Here is a 12,182-nt window from a genome sequence, read left to right as displayed (position 1 = left end):
TTTAATTTTACTGAAGTATAGTTGATTTACAGTGTTGTGTTTAATTTCTGCTGTACGGCAAAGTGACTCAGTTACACATATATATTCTTCTTCATATTCTTTTCCATTATGATGTATCACAGGATATTGAATATAGTTCCCTGTGCTATACAGTAGGATCTTGTTGTTTATCCATCCTATATACAGTAGTTTGCATCTGCTAATCCTGGACTCCCAATTCTTCCCTCCCCCCGCCGCCCCTTGGCAACCACAAGTCCATTCTCTATATTTGTGAGTCTGTTTTTGTTTCATAGATATGTTCACTTGTGTCGTATTTTAGATTCCACATATAAGTGATATCATATGGTATTTGTCTTTCTCTGACTTAACTTTGCTTAGTATGATAATCTCTAGGTCCATCCATGTTGCTGCAAATGGCATTTTTCATTCTTTTTAATGGCTGAGTAATATTCCATTCCATACACACACACATGCACACACACACACACACACACACACACATCATCTTTATCCATTCATCTGTTGATGGACATTTAGGTTGTTTCCATGTCTTGCCTGTTGTAAATAGTGCTGCTGTGAACATAGGGGTGCGTGTATATTTTTGAATTATAGTTTTTTCTGGGTATATGCCCAGGAGTGGGATTGCTGGATCATATGGCAACTCTATTTTTAGTTTCTTGAGGAACCTCCATACTGTTTTCCATAGTGGCCGCACCAATTTACATTCCTCCCAACAGTGTAAGAGGGTTTCCCTTTTCTCCACACCCTCTCCAGCATTTATTATTTGTCAACTTTTTAATGATGACCATTCTGACTGGTATGAGGTGGTACCGCACTGTTTTGATTTGCATTTTTCTGGTAATTAGTGATGATGAGCATCTTCTCAAGTGCCTATTGGCCATCTGTATGTCTTTTTAGGAGAAATGTCTATTTAGGTCTTCTAACCATTTTTCTTTTTTTAAAAATTTATTTATTTTATTTATTTTGTATTTATTTTTGGCTGCATTGGGTCTTTGTTGCTGCACGCGGGCTTTCTCTAGTTGTGGTGAGCAGGGGCTATTCTTCGTTATGGTGCGCCGGCTTCTCATTGCGGTGGCTTCTCTTGTTGTGGAGCACGGGCTCTAGGCACGTGGGCTTCAGTAGTTGTGGCTCATGGGCTCTAGAGGGTAGGCTCAGTAGTTGTGGCACACGGGCTTAGTTGCTCCGTGGCATGTGGGATCTTCCCGGACCAGGGCTCGAACCTGTGTCCCCTGCATTGGCAGGCGGATTCTTAACCACTGCACCACCAGGGAAGCCCTAACCATTTTTCGATTGGGTTGTTTGTTTTTTTGTTATTGAATTGTAGGTGCTGATTGTATATTTTGGAAATTAAGCCCTTTCTGGTCCCATCATTTGCAAATATTTTCTCCCATTCCATAGGTTGTCTTTTTGTTTTGTTTATGGTTTCCTTTGCTGTGCAAAAGCTTATAAGTTTAATTAGGTCCCATTTGCTTATTTTTGATTTTATTTCTATTGCCTTGGGAAACTGATCTAGGAAAACATTGGTACGATTTATGTCAGAGAATGTTTTGCCTATGTTCTCTTCTAGGAGTTTTATGGTGTCTTGTCTCATATTTAAGTCTTTAAGCCATTTTGATTTTATTTTTAATATTTATTTATTTATTTTGCTGTGTAGGGCCTTAGTTGCCGCATTCAGGATCTTCATTGCGTCATGCGGGCTCTTTAGCTGCGGCATGTGGGGTCTAGGTCCCTGACCAGGGATCGAACCTGGGTCCCCTGCATTGGGAACTCAGAGTCTTTTTTTTTTTTTTTTTTTTTAAAGACTATTTTTCGAGGGGATGATTTTTTTTTTTAATAGCTACTTTATTATTTATTTATTTATTTTTGTTTGTGTTTGGGTCTTCGGTTCGTGCGAGGGCTTTCTCTAGTTGCGGCAAGCGGGGGCCACTCTTCATCGCGGTGCGGGGACCGCTCTTCATTGCGGTGCGCGGGCCTTTTCACTATCGCGGCCCCTCCCGTTGCGGGGCACAGGCTCCAGACGCGCAGGCTCAGTAGTTGTGGCTCACGGGTCCAGCTGCTCCGTGGCATGTGGGATCTTCCCAGACCAGGGCTTGAACCCGTGTCCCCTGCATTGGCAGGCAGATTCTCAACCACTGCGCCACCAGGGAAGCCCGGGAACTCAGAGTCTTAACCACTGTACCGCCAGGGAAGTCCCGAGTTTATTTTTGTGTGTGGCGTGAGGGTCAGGGGTTTTTATCTAAAGTGACAGACTTCTTTGCCAGCTATCCCTGCTTGCCTCGTGATGGTTAGAAGTGCTGTTTAGCAGTTACTTATTTCTGGGATTCTGAGAGATTACTGCCTACTTCATTTTGATAGACAGTCTTTCAAAACATGGGAGCAGAATATAGAGATCTTTGCAGGCAAAAGTTTGTGAAGCTTTGCCGTGGAGAACAGTCTTAGGAGGTGTTATTGGAGAGGGCTGGGTGCCTGCCTGGGAGGCATCCACAGACTTCTGTGGCCAGGAAAATTGTTTCAGGATCCGTCCCTGTCCTCTGCTCCTAGACCCCTGGTCTCCCCACAGATGGGTCTCGCAATTTATGGACAAACTTGCTTTGGAGTTCAGATAACAATCTGTAAGACCCAAATAGACCTGAGAACTCTGGCTTCCTTTGTTGTTGAGGACATTTATACGAGCGCCCAAAGAGCATGGCTCTGGTTTAACCACCAATCTGGCCTCTTCCTGCCACTTGAACATTTCTGAGCTTCTGGGATTGTTGCCCTGCAGCAAAAAGAAACCTGAGAACCACCCCACCTTTCACTCAGTGTTAACAAACATTAAATGCCTGCTTGGAGCTCAGCGCTTTGTTGGGAGCCAGAGAGTTCTAGAAACCTGAGAAGTGGCCCCTTCCCTCAAAAGGCTGACAACTCTAGTGATCAGAAGTAATCTAGAGTATAGCAGTGAGCAGTGTGACACAGATTGTACGTGGAATGGAGGTTTCGGAAGACATGCCCTTCAGAAAAGATCCTCAGGCTTCCCTGGTGGTGCAGTGGTTAAGAATCCACCTGCCAATGCAGGGGACACGGGTTCGAGCCCTGGTCCAGGAAGATCCCACATGCTGCGGAGCAACTAAGCCCATGCGCCACAACTGCTGAACTTGAGCTCTAGAGCCCATGAGCCACAACTACTGAGCCAGCATGCCGCAACTACTGAAGCCCGTGAGCCTAGAGCCCGTGCTCCGCAACAAGAGAAGCCACCGTAATGAGAAGCCCGCGCACCGCAACAAAGAGTAGCCCCTGTTCGCCACAACTAGAGAAAGCCCGTGCACAGCAACGAAGACCCAACACAACCAAAAATAAATAAATTAAAAAAAAAAAAGATCCTCAGTAAAGGTTCGTTGATTCATCAGTTGAGTGGTATGAGGAAGGATTGAGGCCTTGACCTGGTGAGTCTGAGCTCAGCTGGGCCCCAGGCACTTCTGGAGTCTATCTGGTTTGGTGGAAGGAGCTCTGGATGGAGAATGAGATTTTGGTTTGTTCTCGGCTGTCACTATCTGAGTGGCTTTGGACAAGTTTCTACCTTTTTGGCCTGTCATTTCTATAAAGTGTTAGCGAGGACAGTAGTGCTCAATGCTCACGCCTACTGCTGCACTCTGTCCAATACGCTTACCTTCTTTGAGGAGTGCTTTGGGTCAGGCTCGGAGTTGAAGGTGTGGAGGCCGACTCCAGAGAGTTCAATACTTTCTGTAAGATGTGTTAGGATTGGTGTCGTGAGACAGAATAGTGACTTGTGAGAGCTGGCATAGCATGACCTTCCTGGGAGGTCACTTCTTGAGGCTTTCCTCATTCACCCCCCACCCTGGTCACTCTGCTGGGGGCACATACATGAGAGCTGAGGGCAGGAAAACACTTTGCCCTCTTCACAGAAGGAATTTTGCCAGCTGCTTCCCTTGTCCCTGTTTGCCTTTTCACCTAACTGATGTGAAAAGAGAATTTAATAGATGTGATTGGAGTGTGGAGCAGCTATGATCACCTTGGAGGTTATCAGCAGTTCCCCGCATCAGAGCTGGCACCTTCTTTCCTCCACTCTCAATCTGTAGTTGGGAAGGTGGAGTGCCAGCATCAGCCTATCTTTGAAGAGTTTCTAACTGGAACAAATGTGAGAGAAACTGTGTCCCAGAAAGGAATAAGGAAGGTCAGAGAGGGATAATCCTTGGCTGTCTCACTGCTGACTTGAGATCCTTGCTTAGACTTTGTTTAAAGTGAAAAGTCAGGCCTTTTCTTTTGTAAACCTTAGTTTTTCTCATCAGGACCAGACTAGGTATGCACATCTAAACAAAAAGAGCCGGTGGGTACACCTGGAGACGTTACTTATTTTGTGGATCTAGGGTTCTGCCTCCTCCCCAGGAAGAAGTGACATCTGAGTAGCTGTGCTGCGTCACCCATGCAATTTGTCTTCTCTCTGAGTGGTGGTAGATGTTGTTCACAGTGTGGTCTTGGGGATCAGGGCCTGTGTTCTGCCTCAGGAATCCTGGCCAAAGAGTTTTTTTTTTCCTGAGCTGCAGCCCTTTACTGTATTAAGTCTTGTATTTTCCCTGAAGGAAGAGATGAGTCTGCAAAATTCCAAAGTCCACAGTTCTAATCTTTGGCCTCTGTGAAAAAGAACCTTGTTTCTAAATGCCTTTGTTTATTTTTTTTATAATTTATTAATTTATTTATTTTTGGCTGCGTTGATTCTTCGTTGCTGCGCGCGGGCTTTCTCTAGTTGGGGCGAGCGGGGGCTACTCTTCGTTGCGGTGCACGGGCTTCTCATTGCGGTGGCTTCTCTTGTTTCAGAGCACAGGCTCTAGGTGTGTGGGCTTCAGTAGTTTTGGCATGCAGGCTCAGTAGTTGTGGGTCACGGGCTCTAGAGCGCAGGCTCAGTAGTTGTGGCACACGGGATTAGTTGCTCCACGGCATGTGGGATCTTCCCGGACCAGGGCTCGAACCCGTGTCCCCTGCATTGGCAGGCGGATTCTTAACCACTGCGCCACCAGGGAATCCCTAAATGCCTGTGTTTAAACATGATTTCCTAAGCTGCTATATGGGATCTCCTGGGCATTTGGGTGAAAACTGCAGCAAATCCTGAAGAGCCTGTGTTGGTTGAGGAATCTTTTCCTCTTATGTGAGGAAAGATAAATCTCATTCTGCTGAGAGTCATACTGACATACTGATTAAAACCTAAGCCCTTAATCTTTGGTCTTTTTGTCTGATGGATTGGTAATCAAGGTCTTGTGTACGTTTCAGAGGTGAGCTTTTTCCTTGGGAACATTGGTCAGTTATCACCATCTTGAATTCAGACCCTCACTCAGGGCCTCTGTGTGGGTTCTCTGTGACCCTCAAGGTGCCCCAGCAAAGCCTCCCTGGGTCTCCCTCTGCTGCCTTTCATGGGATCTTTTGCTGGCTTTGAAACAGGTTGGGGGTGGGGGTTGGTGTTGCCCCTGGGCAGCCATGGAATCTCTGACCCTGACCAGCTCTTTTCCTTCTTCTTTTTTGTTTTTAAATTAATTTTTATTGGAGTGTAGTTGATTTACAATGTTGTGTTAGTTTCTGCTGTACAGCAAAGTGAATCAGTTATACGTATACATATATGCACTCTTTTTTAGATTCTGTTCCCATATAGGTCATTACAGGGTATTGAGTAGAGTTCCCTCTGCTATACAGTAGGTCCTTATTATCTATTTTATATATAGCAGTGTGTATATGTCAACCCCAATCTCCCAGTTTATCCCCCCTTTTCCCCCTTGGTTGACCAGCTCTTTTCAACCATTAGATTCTACATCCAGCCACCCCACTGCAGCACTTCCAGAACTGAACTCTTCCTACTGCTTCCCAAACCTGTCCCTCCTGCTGCACTCCTGACCTTCTGCCCAGGAGCTGGAGTGAGGGACTGGAGTGCTGTCCTCTCCTCCCTTTCACCCCTGTGTCCAGCCTCCAGCCCCTGTCACTTCTCCTGCTGACCTCTCTCCATTCCGCCACCCTGTCTGTGCTGCTACCCTTCTCACTGGCCCTTTCAGTCCACTTTGACCCTCCTCCAATTCAGCCTTATACTTCTTTCTAAACACAGAGTCGCCTCTCCTTGTAAACCCTTCGGTAGCTTCCTTTCACCTCCCAGGAAGGTCCTGGCTCCTCGCTGTAACTTGGGCTGCTCTCCACAACCTAGTTCCTGCTGACCTTCCAACACTTCAGCCCCCAGTCCTGTCTTCACATCACCAGACTGCACATTCCCAGGCACGGGGTGCTGCTCTGGGCCTCTGAGCCTTTGAGTGTGTCATTCTCTCTGCCTGAAACAACATTCCCACCTTTCCTCACCTGCCTCATTCTTACTTCAAATTCAGCATGGGGGTCGCCTCCTCCAGGAAGCTTTCCCTAATCCCTGTGTCATTCTTGTGTCATTCATGTATCTACTATTGTTTCTCAAGCCTAACATTTACTTTGTTATATTGAAATTACCTGTTTTGAGGTTTTGCTCTTCATTTAGACTATGAGTTTATTGGCCATGTTTTGCCTGTATTGGGTATGTTAAAATATACCTGCACTGGACGTCTTATTCATTCCTGTATCCCTAGTAGATGTTCAGTAAACGCTTGTTCTGAGTTGATCATTTTATCCCCAATTCTGTATATCCTAATTAATAGGAAATTCTCAGCTCTTTTCTTTCACCCCTGGGGCCCTCAGATAGACTTAGAGAAGGGCAGCCTGGATAGAAGTGACCTCTGGAAAGTGGTATTTCAGCACTTCAACTTGTCCAGGGCCCCACCAGCCACAAGGTATTAATAGTTGGAACATCTTTGTCTGGAAAACAAATGGGAAAGTCTCCTGGATCCTCATCCCATGGAAGCAGAGTGCCCCGATCCACAGCCTGCGTCTCATCTGGATGAAGTTGTTAGTGTCCTTTCTGAGCTCAAGGCCCCCTCTGCCTCTTTTTTTTTTTTGGCTGCACTGCGTCTTTTTTGCTGCGCGGGCTTTCTCTAGTTGGGGCAAGCGGGGACTACTCTTCGATGTGGTGCGCGGGCTTCTCGTTGCAGTGGCTTCTCTTGGTGTGGAGCACGGGCTCTAGGCGTGTGGACTTCAGTAGTTGTGGCACGCAGGCTCAGTAGTTGTGGCACACGGGCTTAGTTGCTCCATGGCATGTGGGATCTTCCCGGACCAGGGCTCGAACCCGTGTCTCCTGCATTGGCAGGTGGATTCTTAAGCACTGTGCCACCAGGGAAATTCCTCCCTCTGCCTCTTAAATGAAGCCCAGGCTAGTTTGGTGGCTATCTAGTGGCAGTGTGCTAAGGCTTGTGGTTCCTGCTTCACTGGAATTGATTTTAGCCATTTCTGGGACTTGTGTGGCATTTTAGCCATCTATGTGGTAAACTGGGGAAGTGAGAGACCCTGGAACAGGGTGTTAAACTGCCAGGGTGAAGATGGTGCATTAGAAAAGTAGTGCGAGCCATCCAGGGAAGAGTGAGGTTAGGGCAGCGCCCAGAGCAGTGGGTGGTGGTGGGTTGTTGCAGTGGGGGATCAACCCCTGCAGGAGGCCTAGAGGGCCAGGAAGGTATCCATGAGGGAGGAGGCCTTGGGGAAGTGGCTTTCTACACCCTGGTGGGTGATAGTGTTGGAGAACAGGCCTCCAACACTCCACGCCCCCGTTTCAGAAAAGATGAGTCAGAGTAATAAGAGGAATAATTTTAACCTTTAAAAAACATAGGACTTCAACTATGATAAGGGACCCAGGGAGAGTAGGGAGGAGGTTGGAGGCAGTGACAGCTGAGCCTGGTGCATGTTCCTGCCCCTCTTCAGAGTTGAAGAGCAGCATGAAAATTATATCCAGGGGGATGTACATCAAGACCATGGAACTCAGACCCAGTCTTTCATCTGGATCCTTCATGGCATCTGGGCTCCAAGCACTCAGGGGCCAAAGCCATTCTCCCTTCCAGGGAACCATACCAGAGTCAGGTCTTAAGGCTAGGTTTATCCAGGGCCAGGGGGGAGGGGGTAAGGAGGATGGCTGGGATCCCTCCAGAAGTGTCCCTGGCTATGCTGAGTTCCTTTCTTCTGTCTGTGTAGGTGTAGACGGGGCACTGCCTGCAGAGCAGGTTCTGCCAGCCTCGCTAGAGAGGATGCCCCCGTGTCCGTGATGGGCTGTGGGACAAGCAAGGTCCTTCCCGAGCCGCCCAAGGATGTCCAGCTGGATCTGGTCAAGAAGGTGGAGCCCTTCAGTGGCACTAAGAGCGATGTGTACAAGCACTTCATTACAGAGGTGGACAGTGTTGGCCCTCTCAAAGCTGGGTTCCCAGAAGCCAGTCAGGGTGCAAACCCCTGCCCTGGTGCCCCCACCACCGGCCACACAGAGCCTCCCTCAGAACCACCACGCAGGGCCAGGGTGGCTAAGTACAGGGCCAAGTTCGACCCACGTGTGACGGCCAAGTACGACATCAAAGCCCTGATTGGCCGAGGCAGCTTCAGCCGAGTGGTGCGTGTGGAGCACCGGGCAACCCGGCAGCCATATGCCATTAAGATGATTGAGACCAAGTACCGGGAGGGGCGGGAGGTGTGTGAGTCGGAGCTGCGTGTGCTGCGCCGGGTGCGCCATGCCAACATCATCCAGCTGGTGGAGGTGTTTGAGACACAGGAGCGCGTGTACATGGTGATGGAGCTGGCCACTGGTGGAGAGCTCTTTGACCGCATCATCGCCAAGGGTTCTTTCACTGAGCGTGACGCCACTCGAGTGCTGCAGATGGTACTGGATGGCGTCCGGTATCTGCACGCACTGGGCATCACACACCGAGACCTCAAGCCTGAGAATCTGCTCTACTACCACCCAGGCACTGACTCCAAGATCATCATCACCGACTTTGGCCTGGCCAGTGCCCGCAAGAAGGGTGACGACTGCCTGATGAAGACCACCTGTGGCACGCCCGAGTACATTGCCCCTGAGGTCCTGGTCCGCAAGCCCTACACCAACTCAGTCGACATGTGGGCGCTGGGCGTCATCGCCTACATCCTGCTCAGTGGCACCATGCCCTTTGAGGATGACAACCGCACCCGGCTGTACCGGCAGATCCTCAGGGGCAAGTACAGTTACTCGGGGGAGGTGAGTCTTCTGTCTCGGGGATGTTGGGAGGCCCCTGGATGGGTGGGGGCTCCTATCCTACAGCCCTTAATCAGGGGCATGTGCTCTCAGGGCCATGTTCGTGGGGCCAGACAGATGATGTAAAAATGGTAAAGTGAGACTAGTAGGGTATCTTAGCTTGGATTTCCCCGAAAGTGAGCCCTGAGACAAGGACTTGGGAGCAGATAGTTTAATTGGAATGTGATTCCAGTAAGCACAAGTGAAGGGTGGGGAAAGTGAGGCAGAAAGGGAGTGGAGTGGACTGCCACTGTGGGCCATTGGAACTCAGTTCCACTGGGGACCCTGTGAATAATCATGTGGAATGTGCTCAGAATTGTACCACTGAGGGGCAGGAAAGAGGGTGGGTTTTAATCCACTGACTCTTGTATGAGTCGAGAATTTCCTTGCAGGGGCTTTAAATCCCTGGCACTTCCGGGCTGTTCTGAATGCCAACTAGTGGTGGAGAAAGTCCTCAGGCAAAGAAGCAGAGAGATATAGGCACTGGCCATGGGAAGCCGTCGGCACGCACATGAGCACTGCAGCTGCAGGCGAGCCCAGAGGTGGGCTGAGAGGAAGCAGGGCAGGGCATCCGTAGCATCTGGTCCAGAGGGCTAGGGCGAGCTAGTGACCATGCCCGGTCTAAAGGAGCAGCTGCTGCTCATCTCAGCCCAGTTTTGCCACAGAGCAGGGCGGACTCCACGCACCCAGACATTCCAGTTTTTTAAAGAGAAGCTAGAAAATCTGATCTTAAAGTGTTAAAATATAATTCACATAATCAAGCAGTACCATGTGCTTAACCCAGCACATGCTTACTTCTGGCCCTAATTCAACCAGCAGGCCATCAGTTTGTGTCTTTGGATCCACTGATAGTCCTGATGCCTGAAAAGACCTGTTAGGTTTCCGCACTGCTGGCAGCTGAAGGGAGGTTCAGAAAGAGTAAGAACTGACAGACAGGATGCTGACCGGGTAGGAGACAAGGCTCACCACAGGAAACGGTGAGCACAGCAAGCTGGATAGAATGTTCTTGGGGAGGTTGGGAAGAAAAGAATGTGTGATGGCTTTACGTGGGAGGTGAGGTAAGCTTTGCAGGATGACAAGATTCTGCCAAGGCAGTGAGGGCCCCTCCGCAAGTCCCCCCTGCGGAGTGCTCCCCACAGTGTTCCTCTCAGGCCTGCACTGCTATCCATGCCTCCTGAACAACCCATGGAGAGGGGAGGGAGCTCTGGGACCAGCTCCCTTCTGCAGCCCAGCTTTCCTTCCAGGAATGTTGGACTGGGCCCTCCCTGGTCCCAACCAATTGGCCCAGAGCAGCATTTCCTACAGGAGTTGCCCCAGAGTCTCATGAAGGCAAAGTGCCTGCAGTGCTTGTGGTCCTGTGCTCCATCATCTTCCCTGTCAGCTTCAGGACATGGTCGTGGGGTCAGTCAAGGATTTCCCTCCTGTGAGCATGGGGGCTGGCCTTCCCTAGGCGGTCCCCACGTCACGTGCCTCAGGGTGGTGAGAGGAAGGGAGGGAAGCCACCTTCTTCCGGCCAGCTCTGCTGACCACAGGTGAAGGAGAAACTGGGACATTCTCCAGCTCTCCCCTAAAGTTTTTCATGTTTTCTTCTGTGCTCCAAATGGATTCAACAAAACAAACGCCGACTGGCTGGGAAGCCCAGGCTGTGATGCAGTGGTCACAGCGGACACCGCCCTGCTCACCCTTTGGGCTGGGTTTCATCACAGGTCAGAAGAGCCAGAATCCACCTCACAGAGGCAGTGTTGTGCCAGGGCCCTGCCTGGCTTGCCCTCCTTGGAGCTCTGTGTGGTGTAGCTTAGCTACAGGAGGCAGGGAGGTTTCCCAAGAGTTGCTGACAAAGGAAAGATTCTTTCCAGAAGTATGTAGGTTTGCCCAAGAGTTCCTGATTCTGGCAGTTGTTGATCAGGCAGTTTATCTAATGGGAACTTGCAGAGTCTTGCTAACTGGCTATTGATTATCTGAGGGTGAGAGAATGACAAATAAATAGGGTGGGGAATGAACTCAGGCTTCCTGTTCCTATTGTGGCCACAGACTGGGTCCTGAGACTCTGCTTCCTGCTCTGCTGGAATCAAGTGGCACGGGTCTGGGGCTCCCGGTGTGTGTGTGGGGGCACTGCCCAACCTTTGGCCCCCAATGCCCTTCATCTGAAGCTGAAAACATCAGTTTCCAGTCCCAGATTCAAATCCCTGGCCAGCACTGATGGCACCTGTCTGTTACCAGGAGCTTGGCCGACCCCAAGAGGAGATTCCACCACCATCTGCAGAGAGCTCTGGATTGGGAGGAGTTTGTCTGGGGTATTTCCTGGGTAAGGAGGCCTTATCATTAGATCAGGCTCTCTGAGCTGGAGACCAGGCACCTTTCTCTTATGCTTGTAATTGCCTACCCGTAAGTGCACTGGGGACGATGCAGAGAGACATGAAGGCCTGTTCCCCATCCCCATGAAACTTGAGATTGCCCGGGAGAAAGGACTAGGAATAGGAAATGGCCACAGAATGAACCCTTGTTGGCAGGCACATGCCAGCACAGGCCTGGGCAGTCTGGAACATGGGCCATGGGGCGCAGGTCAGGTGGTGGATTGGCCCCCCTTCTTAGGACTGGGTCCTGCCCCCATCCTCACCCAACCATCTGTCTTCTACTGTGTGATGGTCATTTGCCCTTATGAAGGCATTCTGAGTAAGCAAGGCCCTGTCTGAGAGCCTCAGGGAGGTGTTTCCATCTAGCTTCTTGTGCAGATAAGGGACTGCCCGCTTTGAACTCAGCAAGGTTTGGAGGTGTGCATTCCTCACCTGACAGTAAGTCCCATGGCACTTGGTGCCTTTCTAATAGGCACCCTGCCCCCTTATAGTGGTTTCTTGTGTATACCACACCCTGTCTGGTGTGCTTGTTTCCCAGGGGCTCTATCCCTGCAGCCCTCTTTCAGACTCAGTAGTTTCTGTGGACTTGAATAGAGGACTTCCTTCAGGAGGTGGGCTTTGAGGAGGAGGAAGCTCAGAGAAGGGGATATTGCTCACTGTGCTCCAGAATAAAC

At 49.8% G+C, this 12,182-nt stretch overlaps 1 protein-coding gene across 2 annotated transcripts in view; it reads left to right on the top strand.

Annotated features, from left to right (window-relative positions):
- PSKH1 (protein serine kinase H1) overlaps positions 1 to 12,182 on the top strand; it is a 30,299-nt gene that overhangs the window by 4,517 nt on the left and 13,600 nt on the right. For both annotated transcript variants that reach the window (XM_082369947.1, XM_082369948.1), the window contains exon 2: positions 8,092 to 9,118. In XM_082369947.1, the coding sequence (XP_082226073.1) occupies positions 8,162 to 9,118 (957 nt within the window). In that variant the 5' untranslated portion in view covers positions 8,092 to 8,161. The remainder of the gene's footprint in view (positions 1 to 8,091; positions 9,119 to 12,182) is intronic.

This window comes from Balaenoptera borealis (genome assembly GCF_965194805.1).
Source record: "Balaenoptera borealis genome assembly, chromosome: 19".
NCBI lineage: Eukaryota > Metazoa > Chordata > Mammalia > Artiodactyla > Balaenopteridae > Balaenoptera > Balaenoptera borealis.
This window is presented reverse-complemented; position numbering and strand designations above follow the sequence as displayed.